We start from the raw sequence: 27,744 nt of genomic DNA on the forward strand, positions 1-27,744 counted from the left end.
GTTTGTTCTCACGCATCAAGCAGGTTCGGTTGAGCATGTTTATGTTCGCTGATCAATGTTTAAATGTGAATAAAATCTCTCCATCATATAAAGCGATCAAGTCTCTTCACAAAATCTGGACTAAACCATTCATGTGAATTAATTTTACAATCTTTTTATGAACTTCTTAAAGCGTCAAGTGGTAGTTGCGTCTGTTAATGGATGGACAGAATGAAGCTCTCAGATTTCATCTAAAAGATCTAAATTTGTGTTCTGACGATGAACGATAGTCTTAACGGGTTTGGAAGGACATGAGGGTGAGTAATTAATGACTGAATTTTAATTTTGGGGCGAACTATCCTTTTAACCTTCACAAAGGGTCAGAGAATGAATCTTTTTAGTGATCTGTTTTAAAAGATTCGAGTCAATGGAGTGAATCAAAATTCCCACCACTAGAAGCTAGCCTAGTACTACAAAACACTCGTTTGGACGTGCCCCAGTACAAGCGGCGGGCGCCTCTCTTTCGTCACACGCCGGAGAGAGAACTAGTCCAAATCTCCCATGTGTTTTTGTAGGAGGGGGAGGAATGTTGTTGAAGTTTGGCTGGTTGTGTAGGCTAAGTGTGTTTTAACAAACCAAAATCATGAGACTTTTGAGAGTTCGAGACACTTAAAGTTAGGCGCTTGGTTTTCTTTGTTTATGCTGGATGCGCTGGCCTGGGAAGTGTTATTGGATAGTAGTATTGTGGTCTAGAGACGACTTTCCTCAACCCCCTTTTTCTCCGGAGCGCTGGCTAACATTAGCAGGATAGCCGCTGCCTCTTCCATACTTTCGTAGAACAACGGGAAAGTTGTTTGAGTCCGGCGAAGACATGGCGGAGACTAAAATAATTTATCACATCGACGAAGAGGAAACGCCGTACTTGGTGAAGATTCCCATAGCGGCTGAGAAAATCACTCTGTTGGATTTTAAACAGGTCTTGAACAAGCCGAACTACAAATTCTTCTTCAAGTCTATGGACCAGGACTTCGGGTAAGTTGAAACACACAAAGATGTGCACGAAATGCCCAAACAAAAACAGTTTTCTTCGTGTTTTAGGAAATGGATATTTGTGTATTTTGTGTGTCAGATGTTGTTGTAACGGCTTGCTAAGGTTTGGGTGGTCTAATCGTATCAAGCCATCACTGCAAGTAACTGTGTAACTTTCCAAATGTCTCGAGAGAGTGTATCAGTGGTAACTTAGACTAATTAAAAAATACTTTGTCCATATTAGTTGTGTTCTATACAGATATACATTGAATGCATTTCTACATAGGTCATAATTTGATTGGCTATCTGGATTGTTTATTATAGGCTATAAGTTACCTTGAATGCGATTTATTTTTTACTTTAGGCTAAGTTTTTAGCGTAGCCTAACACCACCGTGCTTTTTTTTTTTTTTTAAAGAGATGATTTATTGAGCAAAAGCACATTAAATAGTTCAAAAGTGACATTTACAAAAATATGTTACAAAAGATTTCCATTTTAAATAAGTTTTTTCATAACACTGAAAAATACGGTTTCCACGAAAATATTAAGCCGTTTTAACATTGATAATTATAATAAATGTTTCTTGAACGGCACAAAATTGTAAAATTTAGAAATTGTTCTGATTACGATTATATGAGACTGAAGACTGGAATAAAGATGCTGAAAATCATAGGATTAAATCCATTTAAATATATTCAACTGGAAAACACTCACACTTTAACATTTTTGATTAAATAAATGTGGTGTGTAGACTTCTTGAATAACATCAACAAATCTTACTGACTCCAATGTTTCATTAGAAATTCGTATTTTATAATTTGTTGCCATTTTGTCTTCTACCTAAACATTAGGTAGATCATATTCATCATGTAGTGAAATCCTCATCCCTTTTCCTTCTCTTCTTTGCATACATGCCAAGTTTTTAGTGTCCCACTGCTGTCTTGCCGGTCTTTTTTTTTAATAAAGAGTGGAGTTCTTTGTCTCAGACCGCATATTTGGCCTGAATCGTCCTGCCATGGACAGAATACCAGCCAATAAATCTCAGCCACGTATTTGTCAGTTATGCATTATCCAGATGCTACAGGAATGTCTGCGGTAATCTTTGCAAATTAGGTTATCATCTGACTGTAAATAGTCCATCGGTTTGACGGTTTACACTTATGTTTACATCAAAGACTTTAACCTGAAGCATTGTAAATATTGAGTCACTGATGCTAAATCAAATTATTGAGTTGCATTTATTTTATGTCAACAATTTTAGGTTTCATGGCGGTGATCATATTTATAATGATTAATTTGATTGCTATAATTTATACACTACCGTTCAAATGTTTAGACTTGGTAAGATTTTTTGTTTTTTTAAAGAAATTAATACTTTTATTTAGCAAGCACACATTAAGTTGATCAAAAGGGACAGTCAAGACATGTATAATGTTATACCATAATATTTTAAAATGAATGCTGTTCTTTAAAACTTTATATTCATTAAAGAATCCAGAAAAAAGTGTATCACGGTTTCCACAAAAATATTAAGCACAAGCAGCGCAACTGATTTCAACATAAGAAATGTTTCTTGTGCAGCAAATTATCATATTAGAGTGATTTCTGAAGGATCATGTGACTCTGAAGACTGGAGAAAATGCTGAAAAAATGAAGCTTTGATCACAGGAATAAATTACTAATAAAAAATGGAAAAGTTTCACAATAAGAGTTTTCCATTTTTTTTCTATTTTTACTGTATTTTTGATCAAATAAATACAGCCTTGGTGAGCAGAAGCGACTTCTTTCAAAAATGTTTAAAAAAACGTATCGACCCAAACTTTTGAATGGTAGTGTATAGCAATATATGTGTATTGTACATATAAAGACTGCATAAAACTAGAAAACCGCAGAGGGCATGTTCTTTTTTTTCATCAACAATGACCAATTTACATCCGAAGAGTGAAACTAACATGGGTTTTACAGGGATTTGCAAGTTAGCATTTTTAACCCTCAAGTGCTGTTATTTGTGCTGTCATTATTGACTAAAACATGTTACGTTTTGTGTTTTTAGAATTTTTTACTTAATGAGAATGGTCCCAAACTTAGTAATGGTTTTGACACTTGCTGTGTTAACACACAAAAGGTCATGTACGTGATTCGAAAAGGTTAAATTGTCCTGAAAAAAGAGTATCATGCTGCGTCCCAATTCGCTTACTTATACTACGCCCTAAAAGTATGTACTCTTTTTGTGAAGAAAAAGTACATACTTTTGAGTGTGTAGCGAAAGAGTAGGCAAGCTTTGGGACATACTATCGACGTTATCTTTTTAACGGACCGCTTTGTTGCGCGTGCTGCGTGCATCCTGTCACCATAAACTGCCCTGTCAATCATCTTGTCACAGTTAAAATCCTCCATTCTATTTAATTTTATTTCCTACCGTTTCGGAGCACGTTCACCTACCATTCGTGGGTCTTTCATTCTCTCCTTGTATTTGCAATTTGAATATAATGATGCATTTCAAAAGAAATGGCTAAACTTCTTTACAAAACGTCTTTATCTTTACAAAAGTTCACAATGCTGCTGCATATGCAATAAAATGTGGACAACATTGAATAAATTCATTTTCATCAGGTTAGATACTGATAATTAATCACTCATAATCACTCTTTATCATAAACCTCTCTACATAACCGCGGGACTCGTTCTAACCGAATAGTTCTAACCGAATCCCCGTCCAACGCGCAATGGTTTGTGGGCAATATCAGCCGTTAGAGTGTGCGTCGATCTACACTTCGGATTCTGACCGGAAATAGTAGACCATCCTGGTGTCTTTGAAACACTCATTTCAACATACTACGATTTGGGACGTACTAATTCTATTTTCGAATACTATTTAGGATGGATAGTATGTGAATTGGGACGCAGCATCAGTTTTGTTTGCGGTCAGAAATGAGCGAATTTCATCTAGTGGAAATGTTTGGTACTGCGGCCAAACGAAATCTTACTGAAAGCTCATTTTTTGAGATATCCTCCTCAGATATGGAACTAGTTAAGATTAATGGCTTAGATTTTTCTCACAGTTTTAGAGTAAAACATGTTTTTGAAAATATTTTATTTTAGTTCACTTTTTCAGACTTGTTTTACTTTAGCAATAATCTGCCAAGTGTTGTCTTAAAAAGAGACCAAACTTTAATCTGTGCTCCAACGCAATCAAGATTTATGATCGTTTAAGTTTTTAATAATTCGGTCTATTTAGATTGAAGTAACTGCATTGCTGAGACCTGTTTTTATTTGGGCTGTCAAACGATTAATCGCGATTTATCGCATCCAAAATAAAAGTTTGTGTTTACATAATATTCGTGAGTGCACTGTGTATAATTATTTTGTATATACACTGTAAAAAAATTGATGGTTTAACTTAAAAAAGTAAGTAATCTGGTTGCCTTAATTTTAAGTTCATTGAACTGGAAAAAGTGAGTTAATACAATGAAGGAGATTAATTTAACCATCAGAAACTCAAAATTATATGTTATCTGAACTAAATAAATGATTTAAGTTGATTTGACAAAAGAAAAAAATTTGTGATTACTACACTGTAAAAAAATTGTTGGTTAAACTTAAAAAAGTAAGTAACCTGGGTTGCCTTAACATTTTAAGTTGATTGAACTGGAAAAAGTGAGTTAATACAATGAAGGAGATTAATATAACCATCAAAAACTCAAAGTTATCTCAACTAAATAAATTATTATAAAGTTGATTTCAATTTTTTATCCGATTAATCGAAAAAATAATCGTCCGATTAATCGATTATCAAAATAATCGTTAGTTGCAGCCCTATTGATTTGACAAAAGATGTGATAACAATGTTGTTGATGTTGTGATAACAAATATATAAAAAAAAATTTAAAAAAAAAAATATAATTTATGTATAAAATATTTATATATAATATGAATTATAGATAAATCTATATACAGTATGAAAATATTTCTTAAATATATAAAAGCACATATATATATATATATATATATATATATATATATATATATATATATATATATAATTATACACAGTGCACCCACATATATTATTATTATTAAACACAAACTTTTATTTTGGATGCGATTAATCACGATTAATCGTTTGACAGCCCTAATATTTATTGTAGATTTTACTGTGAAAGTGAAATCTTCAGTCTTGATCTTTTCTTCTTTCCTACCTTGGGAGAAGGGCCGTCGCTGTCTCGTCAGTTTCTGTTACTGTGGTAAAGGGTGGACTGGACATGTGTGTGTTATTGTTGAGCGGCGTTGGATGTGGATGTAAGCGGATACGGCAAGCGCCGTGATGCTGCCGCGCTGATTCGCAGTGTGAAGGGCCAGCTGTCAGTCTGACTGTGTGTGGCACGAGATGTTTGGGGAGGGATATGGTTGGAGGTTGGAGACGGGCCATTTGCTTAGTGTCTGGGATAGAATCAACAGAAAGAGAGTGAACGAGAGAGAAAGGAGCCGGGGACCCCTCGGTCTCTCCAGGCCCTCTCTACATTCTCTCCGCTGTTTTTACGTCCCCTTAAAAGTACAGACCAGATTCCAGGCTGGCTTTAGTCCTCTTACTTTGCTTCTCAGACTTTTGTAAGTGCAAATCATCCAAATTAAAATAAATATCCAGATGGTTTCTAAGCCAAATTGTAACATGGTCTGCAGACTTAATATGTCCAGAACTCAAGAGCTTTTGTTGAAAGCAGGTTTTCATGAGAGGTTGTGTTTTGAGTGTGTTGTTGTGGGCCGTGTTAGAGGTCAAGGGTTGTTTTTCAAGTACAGATGTTGGGCTTAATTAGCGTCATTAGAGGGTTTGGGGGTGGGATTGTTTCACATGCGTTAAAACGCCAGGAGAGCTTTGCTTTTAGGAAGTGCTTTGTGAAATTGTTGAAGAGTTGCATCATCGAAGTCAAATGTTTGTTTGGTGCAGAAGAATTGGCAATGGTTGGTGCACATTCAGGCAATGAAAATCACTACAGACAGTCTCAGACTAAAATGCATGTTTGAGCTGTTTTAACTGAAAGCAAATTGCACTGATATATCTTAAAATTTGTCAGTGCCATTTTGGTCTTAAGAATGTTTTTCTAAGTCACGTTTATAAAAGCTACTTTAAATATCCCGATTGAACTAAGGCCTAAGCCTGGCTTAATCTAAGCCCTGTCTGTGAAACCAGGCCTTAGAAAAATGAGAATTTAATATTTATGTAATAATATAACTAATAGTGGTGTTTTCTAAGGCAAGCATCACTTTTACTACCGCTGCTGATAGATATTCAGATCCCTAATTATTAAACTTTGGCACCATTTTAGGGCTCAGTAGGATTGCATCTATTTGTATGCCTTGCAAACTTAAACGTGTTTTTCTTTGCTATGTTGTTATGGCATTGTCAGTTCTGCTGAACGGTCAACAATATAATCTTCAATCTGGCTAACATAGCTGAGATTTTGTCGGATTAGCAGCAAACATGACTTGTCATGAACCGTGTTAGCATCAGAATATGTATGCTAGCATTCAAAGGTTTGGTGTTGGTACATTTTTTAAAATGTTTTTGAAAGAAGTCTCTTCTGCTCATCAAGCCTTTATTTGATGATATTTCATAAAACAACCATTTTTAGTGTTTTTTTTTATTACATTTAAAATTAAGGTTTTCTATTTTAAAATATATTTTAGGCTATGTTTACATGACAACAATTTTTTTTTTTTGGGGGGGGGGGGGGGTATAGAAGAAGACGTTGTCAAAATGATCCCGTTCACACTGATCCACAAAACAACTAAGCGCTGTATTCTTCATGCTAGGCCAGTAGTTGGTGATGTCACTTTGTAAAGAAACTAGACGCCTATCGCCTGAACATGTAACATGTAATATGCATGTGTATGATGTCACAGTTTTCACAAATTCACATTTCTGTAGTTTACATTGAGATGATAAACGTATTGTTTTCAACAACGTGCACTTTGAAACCCATTTTCCGGCCCCTAATGCGCCAGTGTTGTGTAACTGAATGGCCAAGTTTAAATGAATAACATTTATTTGAAATCTTTTTCAACATCTTAAATGTTTTTACTGCCAGGTTTGATCAGTCTTTGCTGATTTAAAAGTATTAATTTCTTTCAGCAGCAACAACAACAAAAAAATCATAAAAAATAAAAATGTTATAAAAAATAAAAATTATATATATAAAAATAAATGTATACAAAAAGAATAATAATTTAAAAAATGTCATTATAATTTAATTTAAGTATAAAAAAAAATATTTACCCCACTTTTGAATGGAAAAAAATTAACACTCATTTTGGCCACAACATATGCACAACTTACAAAAGTGTATGTTGTACATATGTCATCGTTTTTGTGCAAAAGTGTTAATTTATGGAATTACATTACAGCTAACTGTATCTTTTCCATCTTGCAATGCATATTGAGATATTCTTTCTGTAAAGAAAACATAACAATTAATGAAATGTAAATATTTATTGTGTTATGGTCTGTGAGTGTGACTACTAGCCCAATTAGTAAACATATAGAAAATTCTTATTGTTTTGCCCTTGTTCTACAGAAATGAATTGTGGATGAGATGTGATGGTTTGATGGTGATCAAACTTAAAATTCCATAGTCATATTGTTTAGAAGGGAAAACCGAGCTAAGGACCAAAATGCCTTAGAGACTTGGGTCATTGACATTAAAGTGACCTGTTATGCTTTTTTGAATATTACCTTGATAGTTTTACCACATCAAACTATTGTTGGAGACCTCTAAAACAAAATTAGGAATCTTGAAAAAAGCAAAATACTGGCACTTTTACATAAAAAATATATATTAACCACCATCGTGAGTCGTGACAGCAAGTTTTAAATGTTTAAGTACCACTCATGTTTTCATCATAAATTGTAAAAATCTAGAATATACATTCTTTCTGTGGCTTGAGTAAAGTCAAAACAGCCTAAGGCCTGGTTTCACAGACAGGGCTTGGATTAAGCCAGGATTAGGCCTTAGCTCAAATAGGACATTTAAGTAGCTTTTCTAAAGGTGCCTTAGAAAAAAAACATTACTGGTGTGAATCTTGATAACAATGGCACTGATAGTATTTAAGACATGTCAGTGCAAGATGCTTTGGGTTAAAGGGACACTCCACCCATTTGCATTAAGATTTCCATTGTTAGACTTAGAAATCCAGTTATACTATTGAATGGTCGTGCAACACTCTCTCATTTTCCCCTGAGACGAGAGAAATCTGCTATTTACCTTTTACACTTCCTCCGACAATGACGCAAAAACCGGCAGAAACTTTTTGAAAATATGGACGAAGGTACTGAATACGCATGCATTATGGAAAGGGTTGGGTACCGAAACGCGGTGCCAATAGGGAAGCGGTTCCGACATAAACGGTAGTAACCAGAATAAGAGCGAAAATTTCGGTGCACACACGCAAATTCTCTCGCTCTCTCCCTCGTGCGCGCACTATACGGTTTGGAGCGCAGTCTGATCCGGCTTGCATGCGCGCTCTTGGGGCCAATCCCAATTCTACCCCTTACCCCTTCACTTTCCCCTTCCCCTCCGTTTTGCGCGTCCACGTGAAGGGGTAGGGTTGTCCCAATTCTCTTTTGGTTGGAGGGAGAGGGCTAGGGAGAAGGGCCAGATAGCCCTTCAAACGAAGATTTTTCGGGAGCACACTTCAAACGAAGGGGTATGAGAAGTGTCACTGCTAACCCAGGCTGGCTGCCCAAGCGACAAAGGAGACCCATAAATTTAAGTATTTGTGGCTTTAATAAGTATTGTAACGACAAACAATGATTTGCTTTATGTTACATTCAATATTGTGTTCATATTTACGGTCAGTTTCTTCACAGAAACGTTTGTTAAAAAAAAAAATCGCTAAAATTACTGTAGTTTGCTAACGATAGTCCCGCAACATATTTCCGTCGTCTCCGTTGTTTCCTGCGAACTTCACAAGATAAATGCAAGAAAATAGCTGTAACCCACGCGACTGAGATAACTGCAGCTGTCGACGGCATCTTGGAAGTTGTGATAAACATCGGCGCATCTCCTGTGACGTAGGCGCTAGCGACGACTTATAATGACGTTTAACGGAGGTGTAGTAGTGTCCCATTTCTTAGGGGAATATTTTCACCCCTACGCATTGCCACTCTGTTTCAAGGGTCAAGGGGAAGGCGAAGGGGTAGGGCTAGGGGAAAGTGAAGGGGTAAGGGGTAGAATTGGGATTGGCCCTTGCTCGCTCGCTCTTGCTCGCTCACTCTTGATACTGGCAGATTTTAAAGGTTCTATATGTAACTATTTTTATAAAATGAATCCTTTTTTTATTGCCTGTGTTTGAAGGGGTTGTAATCACACATTGCAACGATCCATTATGCCATTACCTCTGAAGGCCAATATTCTTATTTATATGCGAGGTCTCCGGGTCGGATTTCCTGCGAAATCCATCAGAAGTGACGTGCATGCGCGCTCCCGAGTCCCGAGTAGGGTTGGGTATCGTTTGAATTTGAACGATTCTGATTCCGATTCCTTGTTTCGATTCCGGTTCCTAACGATTCTCGATTCCGATTCTTTTAAGAGGCAGGGTCAAAAAAGTTTAGCTAACCTTGCTAACCAACGGCCTTTCTGAAGGAAATACTCCTTCTGTAAAAATACTCCTTTTGTCACAAATTTTGCATTTTGCCGAGATTTCGTTATTTTCAGAAAAGTGAAGCCACACTTTGGATCGCCGACGTAAGGTACTCATGTTTGACTCGCGCGGTTATGCCAACACTTCCGGTAGACGCTTCTTCATTGGTGTTGTTCAGCGGTTTCTTCTTCCGCTCGGCGGACTGTGAATATCGAAACTAGGAATCGAAATTTTAACTTTTGAACGATTCCGGGAAAAACGAAAAGTTAGTCTCGGTTCCAATCGATACTCGATTCTCGATACCCAACCCTAGTCCCGAGCCTCTCTATCCTACAGTCTATCATGCGAACAACGGCACTTCAGCTGACGACATGGAGTCTGATAACCCCCCAAAACGTCCTGCCTCCAGCACAACACAGACTCCAACACAAACTCCACATAAATATAAAAACAAAAAAAGTTTTATCTGCTCAAGCTCGTCAGGCAAAACGTGAATCTGATCGACTCCGGACGAAAACGCGGATCGACGTAAACTCAAGTGAAATTACAAGATAAACTACAACATTACATGAATACAAAATAATGTTCCAGGATAACATTAGTATAACTTATTTTATTTACTAGATCTAACGTACTGACTAATGTCGTCATCCCACTACCATATTGTTTATGCACATTTCCAGACACGTTCAGTACAGTATTGTTACTTCCTACGATCTTGCTGATACACTGAAACTGTTCAACTGTTTTCATTATCATATTATACATTCACCTATGTTGACATTGCTGATTGTGAAAGATATACGAATAGTTAGAGAAATGGCTTATGCTATATAACATCACATGTCGGCTAAATGCAGTTTATTGTACCATTATGATCATGGTACGAGCACAGAGCATTACTTCAACGTCAAGCTGATAAAAGTAGGCTATTATTGTACCTGCAGTGGGAGTTTACATTAGTTTCCAGCATGTGTGATAATTTCGCGTTGCGTTGAAAGTCTCCGTGTGGCTGGTAGAGAATGATTGCTCGCTCTTGAGATTGAGCACGAGCACGAGCGCTCTTGTTGCATTCTGAAACATCACCGCTAGAGGTCGCTAAAAATCGCAAACAGCGCCTTTATACAAATCTGGGCAAACATTCTTTTCTTTATGTTGGAACTACCCTTTGGAATCGGTTACCTGGTGCACTGAAGACAGTAAGAAGTTCAAGGTTCAACAAGGTCTGAAATTATGGTTTAGGGGCCAAATGTAGTTTTTATAATACTAAGTTTATTTTTTTTTATTTTTTTATTATTTTAATTTTTTTTTGTATAATATGTATGAATTTGGGTTATGTATGTGAATGTTTGATGTGTGATGTGTTGCCACTTGACTTCTTCCGCTGCCTTTATAAGGGACCACAATGGAAATAAGTCTTTGGGCTTTATTGTGTTTATCCCTGACTACTTTTGTATTTGTTTTTAATGTATGCAACAGTTTCTTACTGTTCTTCATATTTTTATATTTAAGTGGTCAAATAAATCTAATCTAATCTTTAAAGGCCAATTTATACTTCTGCGTAGGGTGCGCGCAGTAGGTACGGCGTAGCATACGCAGAGACGCGTCCCATACCGCGTACCCTTCGCCGTCGCCTGACGCGCACCTCCTCAAAAATGTAACTACACGTCGCGACGACGCGGACCGCAAGATCTGTGATTGGTCGGCTTGGTAGCATCGCATTTCCTCCTACACATTTCCGCACGTGCCTTCTCACGCATTTCCACACGTACCATCTCCTCCGACGTCTTCTCTCATTTCTGCTTTTCAGTTTTAGTAATTTCAGTAAAATTAACTGTTTTTCCACCACAATAAGCTCCAACTCCAACATGATCCGCTCTCTTTCAGGCTTGTAGTAACCTAGTCGCAACTCGGGCAATGTAAACAGTGGAACATTAAAACCCTCCGCCGCCAACTAGCGTTTCGGAGCAGTACTGCAGAGCAACCAAGACCTGAACGCAGAAGTATAAATGCTCACAAAGGAGTCGCCTACGTGCGTAGCCAACGCCGTTCACAACGGCGTACCCTCGACGCAGAAGTATAAATTGGCCTTTAGTAATTTGCGGGCATCAGGGAGCCGTTTTGAATATGCGGGAGACTCGTCTGTGAAGCCGCAGGAATATGCATGCATTTATCAATGGAAATGTGCGTTCGTTTTTAATTCCGTCTCACTTTAATACCTGTGTCTGCTCAGGGTGGTGAAGGAGGAGATCTCAGACGACAGTGCCAAGCTGCCATGCTTCAACGGAAGAGTTGTCTCCTGGGTAAGAAAACAACTGCTCCTGTTGCAGTGCTCCCTGTCACTCACTCAGCTGTATTTTTCGAATAATATTTGTTTTACTGAGCTTTCATATGGTGTCTCAACAGTTTTTGGATTTATGAGTGCAAACTGCACCGTTTGACTAAGCTCTGCCGAAGCTCCTCTTCCCTGTAGTGACATGTAACAGGCCTGTTTTGATTTATGTCACAGTGAATCTGTAAAGAGCACTAAGTGTGTGTGTGTCAGGTCCTTCACACGGAGACTGAAATCCAGTCTCGTCTAAAAGCCCTCAAAGAAAAGCAGGTGCTTAAGTCAAAAGGCCTGGACGAAACCAGACCCACTGGGATGGAAATAGTAGACCACTGTCAGGATGGCTTAAGGTCCCTTGAGAGGGAGTGTACAATAACCTAGCATCCATTAGCATGAAGAAAGGAGAAGGGCATACAATGATACTGTACATCTAAGTTGCTTTCCCTTCTCAAGTATATGACTTTGACTAACATTTAGCACACTGTGTTTTGCTGCAGATTGTTGATGAATTTTCCATTGCTGTGCTATTTGAGGTCCTGTTCACTGTCAGACATTTACCTCTCCAACTTAAACTCTTCATTTAAATTATACTTGCGTAAATCCCAGACACTGGATATGTTTGACCTGAAGCATTGTGTAATCAGTTTGACACTTTTCAGTGAGCTCCACGAGTATAAAAAATCGTTGGGTAAAAAAAAAAAGTGTGGTCATAAGATCTTTTCCTATAGTTCCCTTTAGTTCCTTGTTTTTTTTATGTATCACGTTTCACTCTTACCTCAATCTTCTTTCTCTCTGTTAGCTGGTGTCCTCAGATACCCCTGCAGCCGAACCCCCAGCCCCTCCAGTAGAGGTCCCGTCTCAGCCCTCACCCCCCCCTCCACCCCTGCCTCCACCTCCCGCCGAGAGGACGGGGGGCATTGGAGACTCCAGACCCCCTTCCTTCCAGTATGTTAATCTGCATCTCTGTTTCTTGCCATGAATGTCATTTTTGTGGTTACGGTCTGTAGCAGCGCTCAGTCAGCGACTAACTTTACAGCTTTCCTTGAAGGAACAATTACTTTTTTTGTTTATTTGCTTTTCCAAGCTTTATCATAAAGCTAAATCACAAAATATGTGAAATATCATCAGACATCCTGGTTAAAGGTGCAGTAAGCGATTTCTGAGGAACACTGTTGATATTTGAAATCAGCCCAAACAAACACACCCCTCACTTCATTGCTCCGCACCCAGAATGCATAAACAAACAATCCAAAGAGTGGCTGTCTCTTTATCATAGCTGAACCGAAGCAAGGAAGAGCAAAAAATTAATGAATGGTACTCAAGAATAAATACAAGCAAGAGTTTGGTTGTGAGTCGCCAGCAGCAGCTCCAGACAAATAACACTCTAAACTGTCCTGCTACTTTAGCTTACATTACAACAGTATATCTTGATTCTGTGTAACAGAGTAAAACCAATGTTACTCACATATGGAGCAGAAACAATGCAACCTTGGGGTCCGTTTCAGGCCTTCCCGCTTTGGTGTCTCCAGCTCTGTAAAGCTTTTCTAATATTAACGCGGGTCCTAAAGCTCTTGCCTGATCATAACCTGTCTTTTCCAGTGATATTCCTCTGAGCTTTTCTCTTTTGTAATGTCTCTCAGCATCTCTCTTTCTACAGTCATTTTTCAAATCTCCCTCTTGCTCTCTCCTCCTCCTCTCCCATCATGAGTGGACACGCCCCCTACTGCTGATTGGCTCACCCTCTCTCCTCCCCATCATGAGTGGACACGCCCCCTACTGTTGATTGGCTCACTCTCTTCCTCCATCATGAGTGGACACGCCCCCTACTGCTGATTGGCTCACCCTCTCTCCTCCCCATCATGAGTGGACACGCCCCCTACTGCTGATTGGCTCACCCTCTCTCCTCCCCATCATGAGTGGACACGCCCCCTACTGCTGATTAGATCACTCTCCTCCCCCATCATGAGTGGACACGCCCCCTACTGTTGATTGGCTCACTCTCCTCCTCCATCATGAGCGGACACGCCCCCTACTGCTGATTGGCTCACTCTCTCCTCACACATCATGAATGGACACGCCCCCTACTGCTGATTGGCTCACTCTCTCTACTCCTCATCATGAGTGGACACGCCCCCTACTGTTCATTGGCTCACTTTCTCCTCCCCCATCATGAGTGGACACGTCCCCTACTGCTGATTGACTCACTCTCTCCTCATACATCATGAATGGACACGCCCCCTACTGCTGATTGTCTCACTCTCTCTACTCCCCATCATGAGTGGACACGTCCCCTACTGTTCATTGGCTCACTTTCTCCTCCCCCATCATGAGTGGACACGCCCCCTACTGCTGATTGGATCTCTCTCCTCCCCCATCATGAGTGGACACGCCCCCTACTGCTGATTGGCTGCAAGTGTGGCTCGGTCAGATCCACTTTCAACGGCACGTCTCAGAAATCACTTACTGCACCTTTAAGGATTAAAAAGAAATGCTTTTAAGTTTTAAAATATGTTGCATACACTTTTTTTCTTTGTTGCCATAGTGCGTTATACAGCATTCCGTAAACTAGCTTCACAGGAATAAACAGGAAAATATCCGTTAATGTTGCAGAATTAATCAATTATGAAACTCTGTGCATAAGGCACTTCTTACCAACCCCAAACTTTTGAACAGTAGTGTAAAACCTTTGCATGACACCCACAAGGTAATCCAATACGTTTTTGTGCAGAAAGTGCCTAAAACCATGACGTGTTTGTGGTGTCTGACATGTAACAGTAGAATTTAAGCTGTTAAATAACAATAACTTAAAAAGTAATCAGGTTAAAAATACAATATAATTTTGTTTTTAGTGTAACTCTCTTGCTCTTGGTGCCTTATCAGAGATTGGTTTTCTAGAGGCAGCTAGCTGTTAAAAATGTAAGCTTCACTCAGCTTGCAGAGATGTACAGATGTGTCTTGAATAAAGCATTGCATGATGTGTGTGTGTGTGTGTGTGTTTAGTCCCAACACTACAGGCAGCCGGGAGTCCTTAGATGATCAGACAGAGACGGAGTCAGTCGTGTCTTTCAGGAGAGAGAGACCTCGACCCAGAGAGAGCATAGAGCAACACGGTCAGTTCAGTCTCTGATTTGTTTGACCTAATAATTACTAATACAGTATTTCAGGACGTTGTGTTCATTTTGCTGCTGTGTGTGTCAGTTTCCGGGCCGCGTATGAATGGGCAGTCCCGTATGGACCGACACCTGGCTGGATATGAGAGTGCCACCACAGTGATGAGCAGTGAACTGGACACCACAAGCTTCTGTGATTCAGACGAGGATGATACCATGAGCAGGTCAGAGTGTGTGTTGTGCTCGATTGAGGTTGGAAAATTGTTTTGTTCTTGAAGTCCACTTCAATCACATCGGTAGTTTTTAGGTTGTGTGTGTGTGTAATGTTTTATTTCTGTGCTCTGAATCAAATGATTGAACTGAAATTAATTGGATGTAGCATTAAGCTTTGTATTAGTAGAAAACCTGTAGTATTTTCAAATTACCGTGCTTTCCACCCTCATATCCCCCTGAGACGAGAGATTTATGTATTTTTTGTCTGGAAAAAATCCTCTGATGACGCAAAAATCGTCAAGCAAAATGAGTTTATGAATGTTTCTTTTATTTGACTAAATGTGTGTAATCAGGTTCAGCAGCTCCACTGAGCAGAGCACTGCATCTAGATTACTCAAACGCCATCGCAGACGCAGGAAACAGCGCCCCCGCCTGGAGAGGGTATGAAACAACCGTCTGATACTATTGAACAATTAGTTGTTGTTATTTACTGAGTTTTCTCTGTTGTATTATAGGCTTCCTCTTTCAGCAGTGTGACCGATTCAACCATGTCCCTAAACATTATTACAGTCACTCTTAACATGGGTCAGTGCCTGTTCTTCCGTGATCTCTCCTGCGCTGTTTATATATACTACTTGGTATTGATGAAGTATAAATTGTGTTTAATTCATAATGTGCTCCATACTCCTTGTGTTTTTTGTGTCCTATAGAGAAGTATAATTTCTTGGGCATCAGTATAGTGGGTCAGAGTAACGAGAGAGGAGATGGAGGAATCTACATTGGCTCTATCATGAAGGGAGGAGCTGTAGCTGCAGACGGACGCATTGAACCTGGAGACATGCTGCTGCAGGTGTGTGTGTGTGTAAAGAAAATATTCTATATAGAAACTTAAAGGGATAGTTCACTTTGAAATAATTTTTTTTGGTATGTTTTATCTTACCTCAAGGGCATCCCAGATGTAGGTGTCTTTGTTTCCACAGTATTTTCAATTTTGATATTTTTAGGTCAAACCGTTCTTGTCTGTCAGTCATATAATGGAGGTCTATGGTCACCACCTCAAAGAGCATGCACAGAGAAGTCCAAATTAAACATGATTTAATGACTCGTAAATGTAAGTACACATTGATGGCCTAAGACACGAAACGAGCGGTTTGTGTGAGAAAACGAACAGTATTTATATCGTTTTTACCTCTTGTAACTACAGCCACGTCCAAGTGATCTGAGGGTCTGCAAGAGGTAAAAATGTAATCGTTACAAGAAGTAAAAACGAAAAAAATACTGTTCGTTTTCTCACACAAACCGCTCGTTTCGTGTCTAAGGCCATCAATGTGTACTTACATTTAGGAGTCATTAAATCATGTTTAATTTGGACTTCTCTGTGCATGCTCTTTGAGGTGGTGACCATAGACCTCCATTATATGACAAGAACGGTTTGACCTAAAAATATCAAAATTGAAAATACTGTGGAAACAAAGACACCTACATCTTGGATGCCCTTGTATAAAAAAAACCTAAACTATCCCTTTAAAGGGTTCTGTCAGGCGCTTCATATATATAACATTTTAGGAGTTCCCATCATTGGATAATTTTATGGATTTAATTTTAATTAATTAATTTTTGTTTTAATTCATTTTTAATTTTAATCAAATTTTATGAATTAAGCACCTTGTTTGTTACATAAACGTGTGTGTGTGTGTGACATAAACGTACTTTATGACTAGAAAAAATGAAATAACCTGTTAAACATGAAAGTATTATGCACTTCTCCTTTTATAGAACCTTTTTTGCGTAAATCCTTGGGTCCTATATAGAACCCCATTGAAACTTTTATTTTTTTTCCCTAAGAGTATAGAAAATAAGTTATTAGTGTTTGGAAATCAGGCACAAAGTGAGACCTGCATATTGTATAATCTCTACTCGATGGGCAACCAGCCAGTCAGATGAGTGAGTTTTAATTCCTTTCGAACACAATTCAAATCTGAGACGATGTACTCAGACCACACTCCCAGCTTCAAGGCACAAACATTGGGAACATTTCCAAAGCAATTACCTCTAAACAAGAGATCTGTACTTTCACTGCTGCGGGGTTCTGTTGTAATGACTGGCTCTAATGTTTCTTCTCTTTTTTGTGCAGGTGAATGACATCAACTTTGAAAACATGAGTAATGATGATGCTGTCAGGGTCCTCCGTGAGATCGTCCACAAACCCGGGTGAGTCTGTGAGAATTTCCCTTAAAGTCCCCCTGTGGTGAAAATCAAGCTTTTAATGTTGTTTATGTGTTTTAAGACAGACCATGTGCAAATTCATAATTCGACACAATTGCTGAGTATTGAGTATTTGAGTATTTTCAAATCGCTGGTGTTTCTGACGTCACAAACTACCTTGTAACCATTTAGGTCAACGTGTGATCGGCAATGAGTGGATCTCTGAGCTGGTGTGAGTGAGTGGAGGCGGGGCTAATTTACATATTCATAGAACTGCGTATACTAAATGAGGCAAGGGTGTAGAGTTACATTCAAGCTATTTAAAAGACAAAAAAAGTAATTTTAGTGATCAAAAAATAGTTTTAAGGAATACAATTATTTGTTTTAAGGGTCAGAGATTGCAGATTCTACCCGACCTGAAAAATTAGGGTTATAACGATACCTTTATGTCACGATTCGATACATATCATGATGCTTAACTCACGATATGATATTATTGCGATACTCCAAGACGTATGGTAAAAGGTTAACAAAAAATGTACTGTTGATTAAAATGCTAAATTTGATATTACATTGTAGGTTTAAATGAATAGGCTTGGACTCGGTGCTTGTAACCCAAGGACAATGGTGACACCAGAATAACAATAATTATGATTCTGAAGCTGAAAATACAGAATTATTTTAGACGAATATGCTTACTTTCACTGACTAGATATATTTGAATTAATCTTGACCACATTTGGCATTATCAGGACCCGCAAATATTCCCCCATTGCATTATAATACATTATAATCAACATTATATAGTAGTTAACTGTAGTTCTGACACTTAAACTCTGAAAACTTGAATTTTTTCTCACAGTAATTTTTATTTTGGAGGGACTATCCATGATGCATATTGTCGCTATCCACAATATGTATTGTTGCATTTTTGTATTGCGATAAATTGTGGCATCCATCTATAAATGTTTAAATGTCCAGAGCAGTGATGGGTGTAAAGCGTTACAAAGTAACTGTAATTAAAATACTTAAGCACTGAAAAGATAAAGGATTACTGTTCATTTTAAGGTAATTACAGTTACTTAGAATGTACTTGCATTACATACTGTAAATAAGTTCAACAGTTCTGCATAAATCAATATCGCCTAAAGGTAAAAGTGAACGCCGCCTCTTTAAAATCGTTAGCCGTAGTGCAAGTCAAGTGCGCTCCAGTTGGTTACGTTTTTTGAAGTGGGAGATGTCGGCAGAAGCGAGTGGCTGTTTTACCAAATGCACGAGTAATCTACTGAAGCACCTCACAAGGTATGAATATATATCCTGCAATGTTATAATATCACTTTAATTCTCTTAGACCCATCACTCTGACTGTGGCAAAATGCTGGGATCCTGCTCCCCAAGGCTATTTCACCCTGCCACGCAGTAAGTGTCGTTTTAATATTATAAACATCAAAAACTATGTAATTGTAATATTACATAAAATGTATTTTAAAGAATAAATAATAGGGCTGTCAAATGATTAATTGTATCCAAAATAAAAGTTTGTGTATACATAATATACGTGTGTGTAATGTGTATAATTAATTTGTATATATAAATACACACAAATACATGTAGATATTTAAGAAATATTTGCTTGTATATACTTTATATATATTTACACATAATTAATATTATATATATATATATATATATATATATATATATATATATTTGATATATTAATAACACATTTTACTTAAATATACACATACATGTGTGGGTATTTATATTAATTATACACACTACACACACATATATTATGTAAACACAAACTTTTATTTTGGATGCGATTAACTGCGATTAATCCCTAGTGTATTTATATATATATATATATATACAAAATAATTATACACAGTAACCCACATAACTTTTAAACACAAGCTTTTATTTTGGATGCGATTAATCACGATTAATCGTTTGACAGCCCTAATAAATACTTTTATTCTGGAGGGATGCTTAAATCAAAAGTAGCAGTAATGTTAAAAAAAAAATCTTTTGAACTTTCTATTTATTAAAAAAATTGGAAACAAACAGCACGACTGTTTTCATCACTGATAATAATAAATGCATCATATTAGAGTGATTTCTGGAGGATCACGTGAGACTGAAGACTGGAGTAATGATGCTGAAAATTCAGCTTTGATCACAGACATAAATGACATTTTAAAATGATAAACATTTATTTTAATTTGTAATAATATTTCACAATATTACTGTATTTTAGATCAAATAAATGCAGCCATGGTGAGCAGAAGAGCCTTCTTTCAAGAACATTTAAAAGTCTTGCCATCCCAAATTGTGTTTTTAATGATGATGAAACGTATTTATCAATCATCGTTCCCCATCTTCTCCGTCAGATGAGCCAATCCGGCCCATAGACCCGGCGGCGTGGATCAATCACTCGGTGGCTCTCACAGGGGTGTTTCCGTCCTACCCGAGCAGCACCATCACCTCCGGCTCGTCCGTCACTGAAACTGAGCGTAAGCATCGCGCTTAGCACTCAAGTAGCCTACACACACTCTCTAAGCCCCATTATTTGAACTCTGTTTCTCTGTCTGTAGGCTTCGACGAGTTTAACCTGTCTCTTCGCTCTGACATGGCATCTGTTGCGAAGGCCATGGCATCTCCAGAGTCCGGTCTGGAGGTCAGAGACCGAATGTGGCTGAAGATCACTATTCCCAATGCTTTCCTGGGTCAGAGACTTCTTCATTTTTTCCTGACACTGTTTTGTACACACTTGCCGCATCCCAATTCACCAGAAGAGCTTTGAGACGTACTACTACATCATAACCGTTTCATGCCAGTATCAGTCAGATTGTTGAACGTAGATAAGATGGATAGATGGATAGATAGATAGATAGATAGATAGATAGATAGATAGATAGATAGATAGATAGATAGATAGATAGATAGATAGATAGATAGATAGATAGATAGATAGATAGATAGATAGATAGATAGATAGATAGATAGATAGATAGATAGATAGATACATACTTTATTCATCCGTTAAGGAAATTCAAGGAAAATAAGCCAAGTCTACCTATTCTTATGTGTAAGTGTATGGTGTGTATGAATATTTTCTGTCATTTTTAAATGTAAAATGCTGGTTATTGAGTCCATTACAAGTTTCCAAATCAGGGACAATCCTCATTTAATTTGATGTCACAATAGTGTAACAGTGCCCACCCCCTTTTTCTTTAATTTTTTGGGGGCTTTTTTTCCATAGGGAATTTAAAATAGTCTTCTTTCAGTGTTTTAAAGGAGTAGTTCACTTTTGAAAAAACTTTTGCTGATAATTTACTCACCCCCATGTCATCCAAGATGTCCATGTCTTTCTTTCCTCAGTCGAAAAGAAATTTAGGTTTTTGATGAAAACATTCCAGGATTTTTCTCCATATAATGGACTTACATGGGAACCAGACGGTCCAAAGTCCAAAAGTTAATAACAGTTTCAGATGCAGCTTCAAATGTCTTTAAACGACACCAGACGATGAATAAGGGTCTTATCATGCGAAACGACCGGTTATTTCAAAACTTTTTCCAAAAATGTAACTTTTCTAAGGACAAATGCTAGCCTTTCTCCATTCTGTGAGGCGCGTTTGTAACGTCACGTAATACGTAATTACGTTCAAAAGGTCACGGGCGACGTAGCCGGACGTTTCGCATGATAAGACCCTTATTCATCGTCTGGTGTCGTTTAAAGACATTTGAAGCTGCATCTGAAACTGTTATTAACTGTATTTTCGACCTTGTACCGTTTGGTTCCCATTGAAGTCCATTATATGGAGAAAAATCCTGGAATGTTTTCATCAAAAACCTTTATTTCTTTTCGACTGAGGAAAGAAAGACATGGATATCTTGGATGACATGGGGGTGAGTAAATTATTAGCAAAAGTTTTTTTCAAAAGTGAACTACTCCTTTAAGCCATGACCAGTCAGCTGGTCACAACATTACTATTTAGGACGGATTGTGTGTGGATTGGGACGCAGCAACTGTTCCCAAATGAACGTTGTACAATGACTATGAGACAAATGGGCCTTTTATCTAATCTCGTGTTTGTTTGTGTGTGTGTACAGGTTCAGATGTGGTTGAGTGGTTGTACCATCACCTCGAAGGGTTTCAAGACAGACGGGAAGCTCGTAAATATGCCAGTAACCTACTGAAGGCTGGTTTCATCAGACACACTGTCAACAAGATCACCTTCTCCGAACAGTGTTATTACATATTTGGAGACTTTAGTAACTGTGAAAATTGTAAGTAGACCTGGCGTTTCTTTAAGGGGCTGTTTACACCTGGCCACTTCATGCGTTTTCTCAGATCGGGATAGCTATCTGATTTATAAAAACGACTCCATTTACACCTGGTCACATAAATGTGTTTTTGCGAAACGGATATAAATCCGATCTTCAATTCACGCGCTATATGCAGATTTAGTAAAGGGCACGTCACCGAAAGCAACAGATATGAGTCGAGTTTTATTGACCATCGGCTAATTTTAAAATCAGTTAAGAGAGAGCGGCAACAGAACTGGTAAGACCATTTCGTTTCTTTACTTTTAATGAAGATGGTAGTATTAAGCATCTGCGACTTACTTTTTTACTTTGATTTGCGATAGATTGCGGCGCGTTGGCTTGATAGGCATTCAGCTGCTCATCTGAGGTAATGCGCGTCATATCTGACTAAAATAGCATGACATATAGCCTGTAACACGCTCTCACACGTTTATTTTTTAGCATTTTTGGGAGTAGTAACATTTACTTATGTGGTTTCAAGAACCAGATACATTTACACCTGTCCAGTTTCGTCTGGAATGCGGCCCAGACCACCTCCTAATGTGGTTTGAGCGATCGGATTCAAATCGATCGGATTCAAAGTCTCAAATGCGTTTCGGGGGGCATTTACACCTGGTCTTTTCACGATCGGATAGCTAGAAAACGCATGAAGTGGCCAGGTGTAAACGGCCCCTTAGAATAATATTTGAAATATGAATATGTTCTTTTTCACTTACACAGACTCTCACTACTTTTTCCTCTCAGACATGGCCAACCTTTCTCTTAACGATAACGATGGATCCAGTGGTGCTTCAGACCAGGACACTCTGGCCCCTCTTCCACTGCCAGGGGCGACCCCGTGGCCCCTGCTCCACTCGTTCACGTACCAATACCCTCACCCTTATTCCACCCAGCCGCCTCCCTACCATGAGCTCTCCAACTACAGCTACGGCCCGGGCAGCGCGGGCAGCCAGCACAGCGAAGGTAACCAGCTACACTCACCCTCTATTACCCCTTTTCCACCAAAAAAAGAACTGGTTCGGAACTGGTGCTGGTTCGGAGTTGGTTCAACTTGCGAACCGCTTCAGAACCTATTTGTTTTTCCACTGACTAGAGCGCCCAGGGAACGACGTCATTACGTCACTGTTTACGTCGCCATACGTCTTAGCTAGAAACGCTTGCAAATGCAACATTTCTTTCGTATTATCTCTAACTCGTGTACCAGGAAAGCTTTAAAAACAATTGAAATATGTAAATCTTTTAATCTTTTCGTTTGGTATGTAATCTTTTCTGATAAGTGATGTACCCCTGTCTTGTGTCTTTTTTTCTTTCCGTTTGTTTGTTCTATATTGTGACTGTTTTCTTCTTTGCTTATAATGTCTTCAATAAAAAAAAAGACAAAAATTGAAACGCTTGCGTTAACTTCAAGCATAACAATTACAAAGGCGGACTCCATTGTGTTTCTGCAAATGTTTCTCCTGATTTGCGATCCTTTATTATGGTCAGAAAAGATGTTCAGAACACATGTAAACCCGCCCCAGCCCCCGACGTAAGCATGACGTGGTAAAAGAACGGTTCTAGTCCAGCAAAGAGTTGGTGCCGCTTTGGAACCAGTTCTCCTGGCCGAGAACCGGTTCTTTGGCTGTCGAAACACTAAGGGCCAATCCCAATTCTACCCCTTACCCCTTCACTTTCCCCTTCCCCTCCGTTTTGCGCGTCCACGTGAAGGGGTAGGGTTGTCCCAATTCTCTTTTGGTTGGAGGGGGAGGGCTAGGGGGAAGGGCCAGATAGCCCTTCAAACGAAGATTTTTCGGGAGCACACTTCAAACGAAGGGGTATGAGAAGTGTCACTGCTAACCCAGGCTGGCTGCCCAAGCAACAAAGGAGACCCATAAATTTAAGTATTTGTGGCTTTCATAAGTATTATAATGACAAATAATGATTTGCTTTATGTTACATTCAATATTGTGTTCATATTTACAGTCAGTTTCTTCACAGAAATGTTTGTAAAAAAATCGCTAAAATTACTGTAGTTTGCTAACGATAGTCCCGCATATTTTCGTCGTCTCCGTTGTTTCCTGCGAACTTCACAAGATAAATGCAAGAAAATAGCTGTAACCCACGCGACTGAGATAACTGCAGCTGTCGACGGGATCTTGGAAGTTGTGATAAACATCGGCGCATATCCTGTGACGTAGGCGCTAGCGACGACTTATAATGACGTATAACGGAGGCGTAGTGGTGTCCCATTTCTTAGGGGAATATTTTCACCCCTACGCATTGCCACTCTGTTTCAAGGGTCAAGGGGAAGGCGAAGGGGTAGGGCTAGGGGAAAGCGAAGGGGTAAGGGGTAGAATTGGGATTGGCCCTAAGGCTGAATCCCAATTCTCTGTCTTACCCCTTCGTCTTACCCCTAGCCCTTGTCCCTCGAAACATACCCCTATGAAATGAGACACCACTCGGTTACGTCATCTTGCATCATCCTTAACTGGCGTCTGTGTCACCCGGGGCAACAAGTGTTGATCACAAACTTCTCGAAACTTTCAAGATGCCGTCAAAATGTCCGGGATTGGGCTTTTGCTTTCCGTCTTCACCATTTATTTTGTTTACATGCACAAAGTGTTGTTTCAATCGGACTAAATTCATTCATTTAAATCTGTGAATCTGAATGTATTGTTGATCTAATATTCCCGTGTTTTCGTCTCAGTCGGGATCCGTTTAAAGCTGAATGCATCATCTGAGAAGCTGATCACGTATGTATCAGTGTCAAATAATGTACACATAATGAATGGCGACTGTAGAAAGCAAAAGCTGAATCCCGGACATTTTGGGCGATCTTGAAATGTGGGACTGATTGTGCAAAACAGCAATGTAACGTTAGCATAGCCTAGCGTAGCAAAGTAGCGATTTTTAAAAACTTTAAAAAACGTTTCAATAAACAACATAGTTGCAAATATATATGTACATAATTGTGTAGAGCACAAAACAAGACGGTCATATTTTTTTATCAATCATTTAAGCGAAAAAACTTGTGCATTTCTTACCCCTTGGTTTCAAGTAAGGGCCAATCCCAATTCTACCCCTTACCCCTTCACTTTCCCCTTCCCCTCCGTTTTGCGCATCCACGTGAAGGGGTAGGGCTGTCCCAATTCTCTTTTGGTTGGAGGGGGAGGGCTAGGGGGAAGGGCCAGATAGCCCTTCAAACGAAGATTTTTCGGGAGCACACTTCAACTGAAGGGGTATGAGAAGTGTCACTGCTAACCCAGGCTGGCTGCCCAAGCGACAAAGGAGACCCATAAATTGAAGTATTTGTGGCTTTAATAAGTATTATAACGACAAATAATGATTTGCTTTATGTTACATTCAATATTGTGTTCATATTTACGGTCAGTTTCTTCACAGAAACGTTTGTAAAAAAAAAAAATCGCTAAAATTACTGTAGTTTGCTAACGATAGTCCGGCAACATATTTTCGTCGTCTCCATTGTTTCCTGCGAACTTCACAAGATGCAAGAAAATAGCTGTAACCCACGCGACTGAGATAACTGCAGCTGTCGACGGCATCTTGGAAGTTGTGATAAACATCGGCGCATCTCCTGTGACGTAGGCGCTAGCGACGACTTATAATGACGTTTAACGGAGGCGAAGCGGTGTCCCATTTCTTAGGGGAATATTTTCACCCCTAGGCATTGCCACTCTGTTTCAAGGGTCAAGGGGAAGGCGAAGGGGTAGGGCTAGGGGAAAGTGAAGGGGTAAGGGGTAGAATTGGGATTGGCCCTAAGCTCGCGAAAATTCTTGGTCTTAAGGGGTATATACCCCTTCACCTTACCCCTACCCCTAGATCAAAATGAGAATTGGGATAGCCCTTCCTCTCACGTGAACACGCAAAACTAAGGGGAAGGGGTAAGACAGAGAATTGGGATTCAGCCTAAGAACTGGTTCGCGCGCAGGCACCGGCTCCGAACCGGCTCTCAAAATGCTTTGGTGGAAAAGGGGCTAGTGTGTGTGTGTGTGTGTTTGGACGTACCCGACACAAATATATGGAAATGTAATAGTCAATAGAGTCAAAGTCCACATAGGGCCAATCCCAATTCTACCCCTTACCCCTTCCCTTTCCCCTAGCCCTACCCCTTCGCCTTCCCCTTGACCCTTGAAACAGAGTGGCAATGCGTAGGGGTGAAAATATTCCCCTAAGAAATGGGACACCACTACGCCTCCGTTAAACGTCATTATAAGTCGTCGCTAGCGCCTACGTCACAGGAGATGCGCCGATGTTTATCACAACTTCCAAGATGCCGTCGACAGCTGCAGTTATCTCAGTCGCGTGGGTTACAGCTATTTTCTTGCATCTTGTGAAGTTCGCAGGAAACAACGGAGACGACGAAAATATGTTGCGGGACTATCGTTAGCAAACTACAGTAATTTTAGCGTTTTTTTTTTTTTTTACAAACGTTTCTGTGAAGAAACTGATCGTAAATATGAACACAATATTGAATGTAACATAAAGCAAATCATTATTTGTCGTTATAATACTTATTAAAGCCACAAATACTTAAATTTATGGGTCTCCTTTGTCGCTTGGGCAGCCAGCCTGGGTTAGCAGTGACACTTCTCATACCCCTTCAGTTGAAGTGTGCTCCCGAAAAATCTTCGTTTGAAGGGCTATCTGGCCCTTCCCCCTAGCCCTCCCCCTCCAACCAAAAGAGAATTGGGACAACCCTACCCCTTCACGTGGACGCGCAAAACGGAGGGGAAGGGGAAAGTGAAGGGGTAAGGGGTAGAATTGGGATTGGCCCATACTCTACTGTTCATAGGTTTGGGGTTAGTAAGAGTTTTTTTATTCAGCAAGAATGCATTAAATTGATCAAAAGTACAATACAGATTTTTATACTGTAAAAAAAAATCTATTTCAAAATGATGCTGTTCATTTGAGCTTTTCTACTCGTTCATTTCACATTTATTTGTTTCTCTATTATTGATTGTTTCCAGCTGCTCTGTGGAAAGAGGTTTCTGTGTCCACGGTACCTATTAACAGCTGTTCTCTCTCTCTCTCTCTCTCTCTCTCAGGGAGTCACAGCAGTGGCTCCACACGCAGTGACGGAGAGAAGAGAAGGGGAAGTAAAAGTGTATCCGGCAGCACGGTGGGCGGCAGCGTGCGCGACGATAAATCTCCCAGCGGGGGCGGGGCTGACTCGCGCTCTGGCAGCGGCAGCGAATCAGATTACTCGGTTCGCAGCGGCCTGAGACGAGACCACGGCTCAGCCACGCCCAGCGAACACAGTCGCTCGAGCCAGCGCTCGCATCACCGCGTCCCGTCCGCTCACCTCGCCCCGTATCCGCCTGGAATCCCAATCCCTTACAACCCGATGATGGTGATGATGGTGCCGCAGCACCCACACCTAGCACTTGGAGCCCCACACCCACAAGCCCCTGCTCTGCCGCCCCACCATGCCATGCTGGCCTCAGGCACTCCAGGCGGTCCTCCTGGAGCTCCTCCGACCCGAGATTTGGGCTCCGTCCCACCCGAGCTCACCGCTTCCAGGCAGTCGTTCCACTTGGCCATGGGCAACCCCAGTGAGTTTTTCGTGGATGTGATGTAATGAAGGATGTAACCGTCGATGTGCGCTGAAGGAATAAATGCTGAGAGGTTTGCGATCACATGACAACTGTGAGTTCTGCTCTGTGACGGACAGAGATGTAGTTTACTGTATCAGTGCAGCTCTTTAGAGTTAGTGTTTGTTCTTGACGGTAGGAACAGGGTTTATGGAAGGGTAGGAAGTCTTGCATAGCAGACTTCAAAATCCATTTTTTTGTTGTTGTTTCAACCACAACACGGTCTGGCCTTCTGAACGACTTAAAGGGATAGTTCACTTTGAAATTAATTTTTGGTATGTTTTATCTCACCTCAAGGGCATCCCAGATGTAGGTG

The 27,744-nt window shown here is 39.6% G+C and overlaps 1 protein-coding gene across 1 annotated transcript; it reads left to right on the plus strand.

The window, feature by feature from the left end:
- Window positions 1–466: 466 nt before the first annotated feature.
- On the plus strand, window positions 467–27,744 carry dvl2 (dishevelled segment polarity protein 2). Its single transcript, XM_039659753.2, has 15 exons — window positions 467–1,011; window positions 11,879–11,948; window positions 12,774–12,919; window positions 14,975–15,084; window positions 15,173–15,308; window positions 15,651–15,738; window positions 15,813–15,882; window positions 16,008–16,147; window positions 17,432–17,508; window positions 18,854–18,921; window positions 19,899–20,021; window positions 20,103–20,234; window positions 21,622–21,798; window positions 22,582–22,800; window positions 26,883–27,744. Exons 1-15 carry the CDS (start codon window positions 851–853, stop codon window positions 27,413–27,415), a joined length of 2,250 nt encoding a protein of 749 aa, XP_039515687.1. The 5' UTR covers window positions 467–850; the 3' UTR covers window positions 27,416–27,744.

This window comes from Pimephales promelas, chromosome 1 (genome assembly GCF_988280905.1).
Source record: "Pimephales promelas chromosome 1, fPimPro1.hap1.1, whole genome shotgun sequence".
Classification (NCBI taxonomy): domain Eukaryota; kingdom Metazoa; phylum Chordata; class Actinopteri; order Cypriniformes; family Leuciscidae; genus Pimephales; species Pimephales promelas.

Bases quoted from the DNA above. Each gene is read 5' to 3' on its own strand.
- dvl2 (XM_039659753.2), top strand. From the start codon at position 851: ATGGCGGAGACTAAAATAATTTATCACATCGACGAAGAGGAAACGCCG. The intron at 1,012-11,878 runs GTAAGTTGAAAC...GTGTCTGCTCAG, and splicing joins TCTATGGACCAGGACTTCGG to GGTGGTGAAGGAGGAGATCT. The intron at 15,883-16,007 runs GTCAGTGCCTGT...TGTGTCCTATAG, and splicing joins TACAGTCACTCTTAACATGG to AGAAGTATAATTTCTTGGGC.